Genomic DNA, 17562 nt, shown 5'->3' on the forward strand with positions numbered 1-17562 from the left:
GGCGCCGTCCTTGCTACGTAAAATGATGTGCTGGTGGTGATTATTGTTTTAAGAGGAAGAAAAACTTGGTAACCATCTTCTATTAACAGTAATCAGAAGGGAAATGGAAGAGGTCCGGTACTTCGAAAAATTAAGATATCGGCAAAAGAAAGGAAAGGACCACGTAAGAACTCCCTATAGGCCATCGGGGTCGGAACAGAGTAACAGTTGACCAAGGCAGGTCAGACAGAGCGAGGAACCTGGCACAAGTAAGACTCAGCTAGGGGAACCGTGGTCGCCAACCCACACTCCCTGGTCCCCCTTTTAGTCTCCTCGTCTTACGACAGACAGGGTATACCGTTTCATCTTCTGATGTAACTTTGATTGACCGTGAGAGATCCAGGATCTAGTTCGGTCGCCTATTTGTGTAGACTATCGGCCAGAGTACACCACGAGGAGGTTCTCTACACGTCGCATGCTACATAAGTAGGGACTTGGAGAATCCCTTGCCTGTGACTGTGGAGGCCCTTTCCAGTCAGTGCAGCACGTTACTGAGGAAGTATGATGGACCAGCCCAAGATGTTATCAGTGCTACACCCCCTTCTAACGAAGAGAATCTTGGAGGAGGAACACAGAGCTTAAATGGTTTCGAGAAGTGAGGTTGGACTTGACTAAGAGGAGGAAGATGACATAATGGACAGAGATCGATTTAGACATCTCTTCACAAAGTTCCGTGGTTTCCAAGAGACTGTGGAGACACTATTGAGAAAAGGGAGATCGTATAGAGACGAAGGAAGAAGGAGAAAGGATGAAAAAAGATACTGACAGGAAAGGAAGGCAAAGAAGGCTAAAAAATGCAAACACTGTCAAACGTCGTCCATAGATAGACGAAATGAAAGCGCAATAATAATAATGTCCGACTCCATGGCTAAATGGTTAGCGTACTGGCCTTTGGTCACATGAGTTCCGGGTTCGATTCCCGGGAGGGTCGGGAATTTTAACCTTTATTGGTTAATTTCGCTTGCACGGGGGCTGGGTGTATGTGTCGCCATCATCATCATCATCATTTCATCCTCATCATGACGCGCAGGTCGCCTACGGGAGTCAAATAAAAAGATCTGCATCTGACGAGCCGAACATGTCCTTGGACACTCGCGGCACTAAATAATAATAATAATAACGGCTAGATGCAACCTCCTGCCAATTCCTATACTTACGAATTGAAAAAAAATGTTACTTTCGACCCGTTCTTCAAAACCATGATGATGCCATCTTTAGGGTACAGAGTGGCAATCATTTATGCTCACTCATGTAAAATCTGTGGGCTCCCGTTAAGCTCCGGGTCTGCTGCCACGTTACGCCACTGGCTGCTGATAAAGTTGTCCGTATAGCAAGTCGGTTCTCTGGAAGTACGCATTCTACAGGAGGGGGCTCGTGATTTGGACTGCTCAAGAGTTTCCCGCAGGGTTTGAACTGGCTCTAGTTGTGAGTCACCAGCACAGGAAAACTGGTGTTATCTTTCATCTGTTTAACTGACAATGTTGTCCTTGTGTTTCAGTTATGTCCCGCCTGCTCCATCCACCACGAGGTGACCACTACTCGGGCCCGTAGCCATGCTTCAAGAGCGGGTCATCGTGAGGAAACATCCTCCTGACAGCAGCAATAGAGTTGCTTTCTTTGCCTGCACGGGGAAGTGACGTTACTTCGTATCATTCGTGACTGAACCGTCAACTTGGTACGTGGAGAACAGATAATCAGTCGTGCGGTGTAACAGTGGAATAACATCGAAGTCAAGGACTCGTCTGCAATAAAAGTTGGTCCACAGCTGGGATCTTCTGTGTTAACAGTACATCGCGTGCTTAAAGCAGAACCATGTTCTTTGGAATACGAACCAGTAACACCTGCGAGGGGCCTTGTTTGCGCCATTTTGTTTCTCTTGTCACAGAAGCTATTCATCGTGCCATTTGCTCATCTTAACCAAGGTTTCTGGGGAAACTGCGTTTTCCCCTTGTACTATGCACTATTCGTTACCTGTTAATTGCATCATTTACGAAAATTAAAACAAATTAATTTTTTTGGAAGTTGTTAGATCTTTGAGTACTTCTAGTCAGTTACATTCTGTCTTTTTTGTTGGTTCCTATCACTATGCATCGTAAAACTTATTTGTACGGATATAAAAATTAATGGGCTTTAAAAGTGCTAGAAGAGGAACATTTTTGTACGCAAAAAGGTATCGCGTTCCTTGCATAACGGTTCGGTTTGTTCGGCAGAGATGCAAATTGCAAATCCAAGTGAAACAAGAACACATTATTTAATTATCTTAATAACAGTTTCTATGTTTTTCTAACAATGAAGTGAACGAAATATTATATAAATATTCAACTAATTTACAGTGACTGTCAGAAACTAAATCAAAACTTAAAAGTTGAAATTTTCTGTGATGTTATAATAATCGTTATACAAGAACGAATTGTTTGTCACGATAAGTTTTCTTAAGGCAAAGAAATGAACGGCTCATTCGAAGACGTTGCGACTGATGAAGAAAAAGAAGTGTAATGTGAAGTGATCTTTGAAGTGTTTGTTTCTTGTGAATTGTAAGTTACTGTACAAAACAACGAATTTTGAAGTTTGTTTGTCGGCAGTGAAACAAAGTGCGTGTTCGAATTTTGCAGTGAGTAAATTCTCAGATTGTGGAAAAATAAATCGAAACCTGTGGATCTGTGGATTTTGCTGGTGAAAGTGTAGGCTTTCAAGATGATGTCGAAGAAGCAGTGGTTGGCCCTGCTAGCGGTGTTCGTGACCTACCTGCTGCTGGGAGCGGCCATCTTCTACCACATCGAGGAGCCGCTGGAACACCAGAGGCGGCAGGAAGAACGGAACGAGCTCTGGCAAATTCACAGTAAGTACGTTACTTACTGTTGTGTCTGTCCGCACATTCACTTTCTTGTTCGAATTGGAATATGCTTGATAATATATGATATACTCCACTTTTTTAAAGTTCTGTCTGTCCGTCTGTTTAAATTAAATAAGCTCATAAACTGGTTATCTATTTTTAATGAAAATCGCCAGTCTTAAAGTAGAGACGTCCACAATTTCCACACACTTGATTTTATCTTAATTATTTAAGTAGGAACTGAGAAGTACAATTGTTAATTTAGAGAATAGCGCCTTTCAGCTTCCCTCACGAGGCACTTACACCAAGCCAAGTCCACCATTGATGTCTTGCTAAAATTAAGGTTGTAGATATGATAACAAGTTTTTGTGCTCTTTCCGTTTCGCAGAGAACTTTGCTCGGCGACTTCAGATGAAAATCTCGACTGTTCACAACAAAAACTGTAATATCTTACACTGGCATGAAGCTAAATAACAGAGGTTGTGTTTGGTACTTTCTTGACTTCTGCTCGCTGTGCAGAAGCTAAACTTTAACATGCCTGCGAGATTTTGTCTTATCCGATCCTTTGATATCTTTCTATTTAATTTGCTTGCAGCCCTCCCCGCCGCACAGTCACCTTCAGTACTGGACATGATGAGTGATGACATATTATCTTTTAACTGGTGTATCGTACATATTGCTAACGTATATAAATCCTGATTACTAAAATAAGTATTTTTTAAGTCATTTTTTCCTAATTTTTCATTTTTTTACTTTTATGTCTTGTTTTTTAGTAATGTTTCTTTGTTCTGCGTTATTCAGTCATTTCTATGCATTTACGTAGGACAATCAGCACATCTGAATATCTATTCAGAAAACGAGAATATTGGAAACATCGAAAGGTTCATTACTCACTTGAAGAACTGAGAATTAAAGTAACCTTCTACAGCCCTTGTCCTTATTTTTGTAAATATACGTCTCTACAGAGAGACGAGACATTGCTTGTAATCCAGATAGGCCTGCGATGAGAGAGGGAGAGATTTTTCACTCTAGTACGTACAAGTTCACATTTCAGGCAGGTTTTTGAAGTGCATGAGTGATGGTTAGTTTCGTTTTACACAGAGCCAAGTTTTATTTATTCGTTTCTTTCAAGTGTTAGAATGTCAATTAAAAATTCATCTACAGTTGTTCATTGAAGGAAAGTTATTTCACAATTCGGAGAGGATATTTTTTTCTACATGTGGTCAGATACCTTTCTGAGAAATATCCTGCGAAGTTCAAGGGTCAACAGATTTACCATTCACAAACATGTGGGTCACGACCGTATCAGAACATCAGTGGACCGCATATAGCTGCTCAGCCCGAAGGCCTGCACATTATGAGGTGTCATGTGGTCAGCACGACGAATCCTCTCGATCATTATTCTTGGCTTTCTAGACCGGGGCCGCCATCCCACCGTCAGATAGCTCCTCAATTGTAATCACGTAGGCTGAATGGACCTCGAATCAGCCTTCAGATCCAGGTAAAATCCCTCCGCTGGCCGGGAATCGAACCCGGGGCCTCCGGCTAAGAGGCAGGCACGCTATCCGTACATCACGGGACCGGCATGGTAATAGTACACTAAGTGAAATTGAATCAAGGTGCAACAAAGCTAATCCAGTGAGCTCGCATGTTGCGGTCAAAAGTATTCTGTAAGAAAGAAATGAGTTCTTAGACGAAACTATCTTTACACCGGTCTGTTTTCAGATCGACCTCACTCTACGGTAGTGAAGGCTGGTGAGTTCCTCGTGAGAGGCGGTGGTCTCTCAATTAACAATTGTACTTTTCAGGTCGTACTTAAATAATTAAAATAAAACCAAGTGTGTGGAAATTCTGGACGTCTCTAGTTTTATAATGTAAACTTTCATTAAAAATGGATAATCAGTTTATGTGCTTATTGAATTTAAACAGGATGATTGCTGGTTCAAACAGGTGAGAACAATGGCTTTTGAACGTATTATTTTTGCGTCACGAAAAAAAACATTTTATACGGTAGTTGCACAACCCTGGCCAAGGTACATCGTAACTGATATCACACAGAAAAAGACATACTGTACCATATAACAATGATATCCCAAATAATAACAAACATAGTGCTTGCAGTATCAGAAAGCAATATTAACCCTTTATAAGGCGGTGGGAATTATTTTCCCACCTCGGTTTTTTGCCATTTCTAGTTGTTGGAAGTTTATTTCCCATGTATTGATGTGTGCTGCACTCTTGGGAATATCTGTGGAACTATTCTGATCTCCTTGGAATCTTTAGCTTCTTTGGAAAACATCTGAAGAGCGATATTGTGTCAGCGCAACGCCTGATGTGAACAAGATTTATGAAGTGAAAATTGGGTAAAAAGTCAACATTTGATAAGTCTATATACTATTTACATGAATTTTCTTTGTTTATTGTGCATTTTTCTCATTTGGTCTGAGATTATTTACTTTCTTTTACCAATTGAAGAGTTCTGAGATATAAATTTCTTTCACACTATGTGTGGGAATATGCTTCCCATAGCCCAGATAGGTGTCCGAAATACTTTTGCTAAATAAAAAGTGAACTGACTGAACTGAAATTGTGTCCGTAGGTGGGAAATATGTTCCCACTTCTGAATGGCAGACAGCAGGCAGTGGGAAGTATGTTCCCATCTTATTACTGACCTCCTTAGCACTGGATTGTTTTTTCTGTCAAATTGTATTATTTAGCACTTCATAGAGCTTGTAAATAAAGTTAGTTAGAAAGGAAAGTGTTTTATTGAGTACTGCCTTATAAAGGGTTAAGTAAACTAGTCGAAATAACGGTGCAATTAGCCAACGTCTTTGGCTCTAACATATTACAAAATGGAAGGTGCAGTCGTGACAGACGGTTCAGCCTTTACAACAGAGGGCCATAACTCCCGCTGAGCACCGCCATGCTCTTAACCATGGCCTTAACTGACTGCACGAATAAAACATCAGAAATGGGATTCTAAATCATCGATTTCAATTCAGAGTTCCGCGAAAACAGATAACATTCTCTTTTTTGTCACAAATATGTCTTACGGGTGGCGGTCATCCGAATATTTGTGAAACAAAATAGTATCATGTAACAGAACGTATGACGGAAGTGTAACCTAGCAACCGTGCAGGCTGTGATGTAAGGTATGCATGGATGACCAGACAATGTTACCTAGCAGTACTGCAGGCTGTGAAGTAAGGTATGCATGGATGGCCAGACAATGATACCTAGCAACCGTGCAGGCTGTGATGTAAGGTATGCATGGATGGCCAGACAATGTTACCTAGCAACCGTGCAGGCTGTGATGTAAGGTATGCATGGATGACCAGGATAATGTTACCTAGCAACCGTGCAGGCTGTGATGTAAGGTATGCATGGATGACCAGGATAATGTTACCTAGCAACCGTGCAGCCTATGATGTATGGTATGGATGAATGACCAGATAATGTTACCTAGCAACCGTGCAGGCTGTGATGTAAGGTATGGATGAATGACCAGATAATGTTACCTAGCAACCGTGCAGGCTGTGATGTAAGGTATGGATGAATGACCAGACAATGTTACCTAGCAACCGTGCAGGCTATGATGTAAGGTATGGATGAATGACCAGACAATGTTACCTAGCAACCGTGCAGGCTGTGATGTAAGGTATGGATGGATGGCCAGACAATGTTACCTAGCAACCGTGCGGGCTGTGATGTAAGGTATTGATGGATGGCCAGACAATGTCACCTAACAACCGTGCAGGCTGTGATGTAAGGTATGGATGGATGGCCAGACAATGTTACCTAGCAACCGTGCGGGCTGTGATGTAAGGTATTGATGGATGGCCAAACAATGTTACCTAGCAACCGTGCGGGCTGTGATGTAAGGTATTGATGGATGGCCAGACAATGTCACCTAACAACCGTGCAGGCTGTGATGTAAGGTATGGATGGATGGCCAGACAATGTTACCTAGTAACCGTGCAGGCTGTGATGTAAGGTATGGATGGATGGCCAGACAATGTTACCTAGCAACCGTGCGGGCTGTGATGTAAGGTATTGATGGATGGCCAGACAATGTCACCTAACAACCGTGCAGGCTGTGATGTAAGGTATGGATGGATGGCCTGACAATGTTACCTAGCAACCGTGAGGCTACATCTTATGGCTGGTGGTCATCTCAAATTAGCAACGTTTATGGATGGTCATGACCGAGAGACATATCTATGATCACATGATTTTCCCAGAATGAAATCTTACACCGTTTTTGAAACGTAATATTGAAAGTTTCCCCACTTCTCTCGATTTCAGATTCAAACAAACAATCATGAAGATTTCCGACCATCTGGAATTGCCGCCAGGAATCTTTACTTCTACTTCTCGTTATTACAATCTGACATGCAGGACCTACGATTGGATCAATGACCTTTTCACAGGGTATCCAAGAAAGGTAGATTATTTACTGAGGCTGCAATAAGAAGAGCAATTCGCTGAACAGAAATATCTGAACAGTCTTGTGATGTATTTCGGATATCATTGAGAAAAGAATTTGCTGTAAATTTATAGAAAACTTTAAATATATTACTCCAATTCTCCACATCTTATTTATGTGAACAAGCGTTTTCGTGTTTTAAGAACACCAATATAAAAAAACGAACTAGGTTTTTGTCGTCGAAAAATAACTTTGTGTTTGCCCTTCAAAGTTGCGACCATGAATAAAATTATTGTCCTACATGAAACGAGCCCAAATATCAAACTGAAAAGTCAGTGTCAACAGAATTATTCATTGTGATGAATTTTAACTGCTAATAAACCTTTACGAAGAAAAAGTTTGTATAGACAATATTGATATATAAATCTCTTTATTTGAAATGCTTTGTTATAAATATAAATATAGTCGTTCTATTAACATCACTAAAGCGAGCGCCTTTATTCGAAGAGTATTAAACAAGCAATGTTCTAAATCTTACTGAAAATATTTGAATTACAATTTGGCTCACCTAATGTACAAGACTATTGTAAGTTTAACGCTGCCAGGGAACCAAAGATCCCCAACCTTTAGTTAATTATTTTTACGGTTTCCCGAAACAAAACAAAAATATTTTGAGCGTTGTCGTGTTGGGGTCACATTCTGTTGTAGTTTGCGTGCGGTGCGATAGTCAGTATGGGATTGAAAGTATCTTTATGACATGCTATTTCCTAGTATTTCCACATGCTCAACGCAATGAGGAAGTAAATGAGCCCGCTTGGGACTCGCCACTCCCGATAAGTCAATTGACACTCAACATGGCTGATTGTGACTCTATTCTCTTCAATGTGTCGTCGAACAAATTTGAAGCTACTTATTGTCCTTATGTGACGACATTTTACGAAACAAAGTAAGTTTTCGCACTTCTCCGCCCCACGATATCCTCAATATTTTTCACTAACTTATTTGATTTATTTTTGCCGTATTCGCGTAGAAACTAGTGAGAAAACGACATTATTAAATTCCCTTAGGGAAAATAAAATGATTATAAATATGTTTTTGAATAAAATATGTGATGCTACGTTACATAGCAACAGTGCAAGCTGTGATGTGAAGTACTGATGGATGGCCATGGCATACAGATCCTTGGCCTGTACTGTTGCTAGGCGACATGATACTGTTTCGTTACACAAGTTAACATGGATTTCTTTTTGGGCTAGGTGTCTATCTGGAATATTGCGTACCGGGCGAATTGGCCGTGAGATTAGGGGCGCGCAGCAGTGACCTTGCATCCGAGAGATAGTGGGATCGAACCCCACTGTCGGCAGCCCGGAAGATAGTTTTTCGTGGTTTCCGATTTTCACACCAGGCAAATGCTGGGGCTTTACCTTAATTAAGGCCACGGCTGCTTCCTTCCCACTCCTGGGTCTTTCCTCTCCCATCGTCGCTATAAGACCTTTCTGTGTCGGTGTGACGTAACTTTAAAAAAAAGGCACGACAAATTACCGACACCGTAACCAGGCAACCATTGTACGTCATGTGTAAGGAAGAACGCCATTTTGTTGGACGGAAAGACATGTGTTTGGTAGATGTTGATGTTCGGCGTATTAGATATAGAGTAGACTATAATTATTTATCACCTACAAGATGTGATAGAAAATTAATAAAAAATCATATATACGGTACATATATAGACAAACATACAGATATACAACTTCACATGTTTTCTACAGACTATTCACATAATTGACAAAATTATTACGTTCTAGCCTTGAAAAGAGCTTTCCGAATTGCGGTGAAAGGGTAGTGAAAGATGTGAGCAACCTTTCCAGCTGCTTTATGGTCCTGAGGGCTTGCATGAACCTAGAATTTTTATGTGCAACCGTCCGACATTTGGGCAGGTGGAATGTTGTTCGCCTCCTTGAGTCTATAAAGAGAGCCTTTAAATAAAGCAATGGCGAATAATTTTAACGGGAAAATTCTGAACACCGCGGAAGGAAGATACAATTACTTATCGGACATAAAATCAAGCGCTCTGGGCCAATGCCATGTCCTATTTTATTTTCTCGTAATGGCATAGTTATTTCTTCTTTGTGACACTAGCGTGACTTCATGACACCGTCCACCAAACAACTGTCTTCTGAAGACTAGTTTGAATGAAAAAATAGCTGCTGCTTCAGGAGATCCGACTGGAAATAGAGTTCTACTCTTTCTTCTAAGCTTAAAAACGTATCCATGATTCGATGTTTCTCTGTATAGCTGAGAAAATATTCACTTTTTTCCGGTGCCTCCCAGTTGTAAGCTTATTTATGTGAAAATCAAATGATACCTCTCAAGACGTGCTACCACCTAAGTTTTGAGCTACACTAATTGTTAGCCGCGCGGCACCGTGATTTCAGAACCCCAAGATGGGAAGACGATTGCATCGCCCTATGACGTGATACCGCGGAAAGCACTCTTGTTGCTATATACACTAGTACATCCTCTTCAAAATGAAATATTAAATACAGTTCTCGTACGTGTTTTGTAAGAAATTCTCATGTTTTCACCTTCATCGGCCCAACTACGGCTCCATATCTATGGACGTATTCAAAGTCAATAAATCATCATAGACGTTGAACTTCGCGCTGGGACAAAATAAGTCGACAGTGGGGACCTCTCACGAATTGCAAGAATTTCTCTCTGTGTGGTTCGATGTTCATCCAATTGATGGAATGAATGTGCTCGCGAAGGACATCTGTCAGTTCTCATCATAGAGGAGGCGGTGAAGAGGGATGTCATTGTTACAGCCCAGTGGGTGGTAATTGTGTAGGACAGACAGCGCTTGGTCAGTGGCAGAACATTTAAATAAACAAAGCTGCAATAATAATAATAAGAATAGTTTACTGATGCCGAACGTAGGAGACGGTTGAAATTCTGTGGTCACATCTGTTGAATGGACAATAACAGATTTACTAAAGAATTAAATATAATGAAGTCAAATAATTAAATAATCAACAGGCTAGAAGAAATTAGCAGGATTTATCAGAAATAAAAGTACAGATGATACCATCAGTAATCGTAAAGCCTCTGAAACTCTGAAAAACAATGGGCAGAGGAACGCAGGAAACAAAATAGCGAATTCATATAGAGATTCTGGGATGAGAAGAGGAAGAAAGGGAGTGTTGTGGTGGTGGTGATTATTGTTTTAAGAGGAAGTACAACTAGGCAACTCTCCTCTATCGAACACTAATCATTGGGAGCAAATGAAAGGGATCCGACAGTTCGAAAATGAAGGTATCGGCCAAAGAAGGACAAGGGCCACGAAGGGCGTGAATTTTAATGATTCCCTAGGCCCCGAGTGCTCTAATACCGTCGGGTTCGGAAAAGAACAGGAGTTAACCAAGGGAGGTCGGATAGGATAGTTGAAAGTGAGGAGCCTGGCACAAGTAAGTGGAAGCAATGCCAGGACTCAGCTGACGACTGCATGGTCGCCAACCCACGCTCCCAAGTTGAGATCCCGCAGGACCCCTTTAGTCGCCTCTTACGACAGGTAGGGGATACCGTGGTTGCTATTCTACCGCTCCCACGCACAGGGAGAGAAAAAGGGAAACCCGTCAGACCAAGCTAACAATTTAAAACGCGCTCATTAATACGACATAAGAAAGAAAAAGAGACCTCTACTAATACTAAATTGAGAAGAATGGTATCGCATTTGAAGGATTGCCGACGGGAAGTTGGGAGGAAATCTCCAAAGGTGATCTTTTCGGAAGAACGAGGAAAAGAAGTAAGCAATCGAATGAAAGAATAGTGGCGGGACATCAAAGTCAATAAGGAGAAAGATGAATGTACGCGATCCGATATGTTGAACTTATTATTCCGCGGTCCACAGTCGACCAAATCGAAATGAGGGGAAGTACTAAAAATCTTACCGCGTCAGCCGCTTTGTTGCGGGCATTTTCATTCGGCACTATTTAGGCTGCCTGCGTGTCAGTTTTGACAGGATCTCTGCTGGGAAATCAATGGCAGAGTCTTAATGTTATTCGGTAAACAAATGTGTCACCAGAGATGTAAGAGATGGGCTTTGTTCCGTCCTTCAAGCATTCGACTACATCTGTTGGATTCGAACCCGCGACCACTGACGAAGGCTCATGTAATGTTAATGCTTTTTACGCCCCACTAACTACTTTGACAGTTTTCAGAGACGCCGAAGTGTCGGAATTTAGTCCCGCAGGAGATCTTTTATGTGCCAGTAAATCTACGGACACGAGGCTGACGTATTTGATCACCTTCAAATATCACCGGACTGAGCCAAGTTGGAGTCAAAAGGCCAGCGCTCTACCGTTTGAGCCTCTTAGCCCGGCTTCAGTGTTCATTAATAAATCCGGTATAAGAACAGCAGTCTATCACTATCGCACCTGCGTGCAGCGCGCTGAACATCTTTTTTTTGCTAGGGGCTTTACGTCGCACCGACACAGATAGGTCTTATGGCGACGATGGGATAGTAAAGGCCTAGGAGTTGGAAGGAAGCAGCCGTGGCCTTAATTAAGGTACAGCCCCAGCATTTGCCTGGTGTGAAAATGGGAAACCACGGAAAACCATCTTCAGGGCTGCCGATAGTGGGATTCGAACCTACTATCTCCCGGATGCAAGTTCACAGCCGCGCGCCTCTACGCGCACGGCCAACTCGCCCGGTACTGAACATCTTTATAGCTCTTTGGTTTACACATCTCTTCCCTTCAATAATACACTATAGCACAGAGCGCACAGTCAGTCGATATGTTCAAAGAGTTTAAATCGAAAAACAAAACAGTATATTTCAGTGTTCAATATTTTGTTGTCTGAATAGGTCAGAGGTACCTATACAATACTTGTTCATCTGTCTCTTGGCAAAGTGTAGCTTCCACCGAAGTCCCAGTCTCATGTGACAATATGGAAGCTGTCCGACTCGTTGGCTGAATGGTCAGCATACTGGCCTTCGGTTCAGAGGGTCCCGGGTTCGATTCCCGGCCGGGTCGGAGATTTTAACCTTAATTGGTTAATTCGAATGGCCCGGGGCCTGGGTGTTTGTGCTGTCCCCAACATCCCTGCAACTCACACACCACACACAACACTATCCTCCTCCACAATAACACGCAGTTACCTACAAATGGCAGATGCCGCCCACCCTCATCGGAGGGTCTGCCTTACAAGGGCTACACTCGGCTAGAAATAGCCACACGAAATTATTATTATTATATGGAAGCTGCTGGGGGTAGGGATCCAACCAGTGTGTTACGTACCAGTAGTAACAGAAAATGTATGAACCAGAGGAATAGCATCGCAGCTACTTCCCGCCAATATTCAGGCAGCCAGCAGTAATCCCGTCTATCGGAGATGAGTGGTAAGAGAAGAGACAGAGCACATCACAACAAACAATGCTCAATGTAATGTTATTGTTGATCATTTTATGAGCTTTCAATATTGTAGGCCATAATTTCTTCCCACTCTGTGATATTAGGGCGTTTTCCATGACTCCCTCTTGCCTTGTCCTTCAAGGCATTGTCTCTTTACGATCTTCCTTGGTCAACGCTAGTTTTTTCTGACCCCGACAGTGTTACCTATGGAAGCCTAAGGAGTCTTATTTTCACGCCCGTCGTGATCCTTGTCTTCTTTAGGACGATACCTTCATATTTCGAAGTGTCGGACTCCTTCCATTTTTGTGTTCGATTAGTATTATAGAGTACGGTTGCCTTGGTGTGCTTCCTCTTAAAACAATAATCACCACCACCAAAACTCTTATCATAGTCGGTACGATAAAAATGTATAAGACATAAATGATTGAAAATGCAATCCTGTATAACTTTAATTATGTATTATTTATCGACAGGAGCACTAATGACATAAATATTTGAGAATTAAATTTTAGGCCTTCCCCTAAACTACCATTTTACCTAACGTGAATAAAATTATTTATAGCCTAGATTGTAGTGGATCATTCGCCGACTTAACACACCGATTTTCATTCAATTCTCTTCAGCCCTTTTCTCGTGATGCGCGTACATACAGATAGACAACACAGACAGAAATGATGGAAACTGAAAAGTGCATTTCCCTGTTATCGTGGACACGACCGATACAGAAATACCGTACCATTCTTTTTCAATTCTGAGAAGTATAGAGACAAAACTCTTATTTTATATATATCTTTCAACTTTCGCAATTGTATTTCTTTTTTTTACAATTCGCATTACGTCGCATTATGGCCACGACGGGTTAGGAAAGCGCTAGGAGTGGGAAGAAAGCGGCTGTGGCTTTAATTAAGGTACAGCCCCAGCATTTTCCTGGTATCAACATGGGAAACCACAGAAAACGATCTTCAAGGTTTAGAACTCACTATCGCCCGAATGCAAGCTGATAGCCACCTGCTCAGTGATCCGTTTGGACACCGTGCCCTCAATTGACTGGTGAATGATTGTTGCTTCCGGTCGATGGGAGGAGACTTTTACAAGCCCGAGTCTCTAGGCCCACACAGCGCTGTGTGTACAGTGGGACTTCTCAGGAAACACACCTCCTGTTGGAACAAACCGCCAGTGCCATGCTGTAGAGTGGCCTGCAGACAGTTGGTGTGGGTACTGAGCATCTCCTCTACTTGACACGAGCCTCAAGCATTGTGTCGGGATTCGATCTCACAACCTCAAACATGCCTACGCAGTTATGAATTTCCAACCTGTCCCGCTAATGTTGATTGGAAATATTGTTTATTGATTTATTGCGCCTGGTTTAAAGTGGTATTAACAGACAGTTTTCTCACGACAGGCCTAGTGACCTTGACCTCACGGTAAACAAACTTCAGGGGACAGCTGACAGTTCTTTTAATTTGTTTTTAAACGGAACGGAACTTTCCATGTTTTTCCTTTACGTTCCTGTAAAAGAGATGGACATGATAGAACAGCTGCGTTGCCTTGTTCACAGTTTGTCCCTCTTTAGGCTTTTATGTCATTTTTCTTGAGAATTATATATTTCACCAATATATTCTCACAACGTTCTTTACAAAGCAACACCTGCACATTTTTTCGTGAAAATGAAAAACCACAACCTGTTACGAGTTACGATAGGGTCAGGAATGAAATGAATGAAGCCCCCACCTAGCGGCGAGGACAGGATTTGTGCCGGCTGCCGAAGCCTGTCGCACCCCTCTGGGGCAATGATTAATGACTGACAGATGAAATAATATTGGAGAGTGTTGCTGGAATGAAAGATGAGAGCGAAACCCCGAGTAGCCGGAGAAAATCGTGTCCCGCTTCCGCTGTGTCCAGCACTAATCTCAGATGGAGTGAGGGGGATTTGAACCACAGAACCCAGCGGCGAGAGGCCGGCGCGCTGCCGGCTGAGTCATGGAGGCTCACATTTTTTCGTACTATTCTGTTTTCAAGCGAATTTTCAACAAAAAGAAATTTAAGCAACAAAGCACACTGTTCACCGACTAACCATTACAAACATAAATGGCTATAAGAATGTTTCTAAAATTTCAAAGATGTTCATACACTTAACCATTGTATAGGGTTCACATAACTCTTTACATTTTAGTCAGTTACTACTTCGCAGCTTTTTGCACTAACTTGTTCACGAATCACATCCTGTAATTTAGACACTACTGTGGATGACAGTCTACAGGGGAATTTCATGCTGAGCGCGGAGGAAAACTGTGCATTGCCAATGTAATTTCACGGTTTTAGCATGGATATGTTTCTGGACCTAGGGTCTATCTGGAATTAGCGTAAGCAATTTTGCGTCAACAGAAGACCGACACCATAACCAGGCAACCAGTGTACGTCATATGGGTGGAAGAACGACTCCATTTTAGTGGACGTAAAGAGATGTTTTGCAAGATGTTGATGTTGGACGTATAATGAGAGGCTGTAAATGAAGCAATGGCGAATCATTTTCGCACCGTCGTCCTATGTTACCGTCCATTACTGAGTATAACACTACAGAAAATATTTGCGAGATATCACAAGACATTGATTGCCAGCGCACCTAACGGGACGGCCTTGAAACTGAGTATAGCAGTGCAGTATACATTACGAATTATGCCAAAACTGTCAGGTTCCAAGTCGTCTTTAATTGGTTACAGGAGTTTACCCATTTCACATCGCGTGGTAAAATTATATCCTGTGACGTTTGGAGCCAAGACGAGAGTGAATCTTGTTTTATATTTCACCCTCAGGAGTTATTAAAAAGTAGGAAAATAAACATGGTATTTGAATTAATGACTATAAAATACGTAAAAATGAAGTTGACTAAAAATATTTTAGAACTTATTTGAGAGTCTATTTTAGGCAGCTAAAGTAACATTTAAGCACCTAAAAATCCTAGGACCGAGCTCGATAGCTTAAGTGCGGCCAGTATCCAGTAATCGGGAGATAGTGGGTTCGAGCCCCACTGTCGGCAGCCCTGAAGATGGTTTTCCGTGGTTTCCCATTTTCACACCAGGCAAATGCCGGGGCTGTACCTTAATTAAGGCCACGGCCGCTTCCTTCCAATTCCTAGGCCTTTCCTATCCCATCGTCGCCATAAGACCTATCTGTGTCGGTGCGACGTAAAGCTAATAGCAAAAAAAAAAAAAAAATCCTAGGTCTGGCAATCACCATTGCATGTTTCTATGGTGGTTGGTAGTGTAGAGTGTTGTCTGAATATGAAGAGAAACGTGTTGTAAAAAACACGAACACCAAGTTTCCGAGCCAGATTAGACGCGATTAAAATCCCCGATCCGGCTAGGAATCGAATCCGAGACCTTCTGAACCGAAGCTCTCAACGCTGACCATTCAACCAAGGATTCTGAAAAGCCTAAATCATTATTGAGTTCCATCACTTCTATCAATTTTAACATGCAACTTTTGTAGTTTCAATGTAGTCGCCTGATGTGTAAGGTCGGGCCGCCAGGTGCGCCACTGTCTCTCAGTTTAGTATTGTCTATAGTGTACCCAAACCTTCCCAGTGCATGAACGTGAAAAAGAAATGCGTACATTTTAACATGATTGGGTTGGACACCTATCTGGAATTAGTCTTCAGTTTTCTGACGTAATGCCATTTATGGAAATTATTTCATCTTGTAAGCCTAAAAACATAGTAATGATTCGACGTTTCTCTATGTACCTTCGAAAATAGTAACTTTTTAGTAATTGTTTTCAACATTGTCAGTGAACAGTGTTCCCGTGTTTCATTCAGTAAAAATAAAATGCCGTATGGCTTTTAGTGCCGGGATATCCCAGGAAGGGTTCGGCTCGCCAGGTGCAGGTCTTTCTTGTTGCCCCCGTGCCATTGGAATTCGCCAATTAAGGTTAAAAACCGGGACCCTCTGAACCGAAGGCCAGTACGCTGACCGTTCAGCCAACGAGTCGGACATCCAGTAACGGAATCCTATGACAAGCCACACATCGTTGTCAATGTCCAATGGGTTTGAACCCACCAACAGCTACACGACTTGAATTGCGTAGTCAACTTGCTCGGTGTTTATCATTATTACCAAGCTATTTGATATTCTGAAGGTGATCGGAATCAAATACAGTACCGAGAAAGAAGAATTATTCTCTACAGTCTGTAGATAAATCATTCTGCAGTGATAAGAATCGAGGGCTTTGAAAAAAGAATAAGCAATCCAGAAAGGAATGAGGCAAGGCTGCAGTTTGTTCCCCCCCCCACTTTTCAGTGTTTATATAGAAAAGGCGGTAAAGGAAATCAAAGACGAATTCAAAAAGAGAATCGCAATCCAAGGAGAGAAAATGAAAACCTTGACATTTGCCGGGAATATTGTTATTTTATAGGAGCCTCCGTGGCTCAGACGGCAGCGCGTCGGCCTCTCGCCGCTGGATACCGTGGTTCAAATCCTGGGCACTCCATGTGAGATTTGTACTGCACAAAGCGGAGGCGGGACAGGTTTTTCTCCGGGTACTCCGGTTTTCCCTGTCATCTTTCATTTCAGCAACACTCTCCATTCTCATTTCATAGCATCTATCAGTCATTAATAAATCATTTTGGGAGTGGCGACCTCATCGTACTAACATCCTATACCTGGCCAATGACTGGAAAACAGGTTGTAGGTTTTCAATTTCATTGTTACTTTATATGAGACTGCAGAGGGACGCCAGTCAAAGACTCCTAATGCGTAGACACATTCTACAGGGTGTTTCTAAATTCCCATTACAGACTTTGAGGGCTTGCAGTGGAGGACCAAGACGGTTAAGTTTATCATAGGAACCTGTGTCCG

The 17562-nt window shown here is 42.1% G+C and overlaps 1 protein-coding gene across 3 annotated transcripts in view; it reads left to right on the forward strand.

The window, feature by feature from the left end:
- Positions 1-17562, forward strand: part of Ork1 (open rectifier K[+] channel 1) — a 223157-nt gene that overhangs the window by 108402 nt on the left and 97193 nt on the right. For all 3 annotated transcript variants that reach the window (XM_067155657.2, XM_067155656.2, XM_067155658.2), the window contains exon 2: positions 1538-2878. In XM_067155657.2, coding sequence (XP_067011758.2) covers positions 2734-2878 — 145 coding nt within the window. In that variant the 5' untranslated portion in view covers positions 1538-2733. The remainder of the gene's footprint in view (positions 1-1537; positions 2879-17562) is intronic.

Source organism: Anabrus simplex, chromosome 11, assembly GCF_040414725.1.
Source record: "Anabrus simplex isolate iqAnaSimp1 chromosome 11, ASM4041472v1, whole genome shotgun sequence".
Taxonomy (NCBI): domain Eukaryota; kingdom Metazoa; phylum Arthropoda; class Insecta; order Orthoptera; family Tettigoniidae; genus Anabrus; species Anabrus simplex.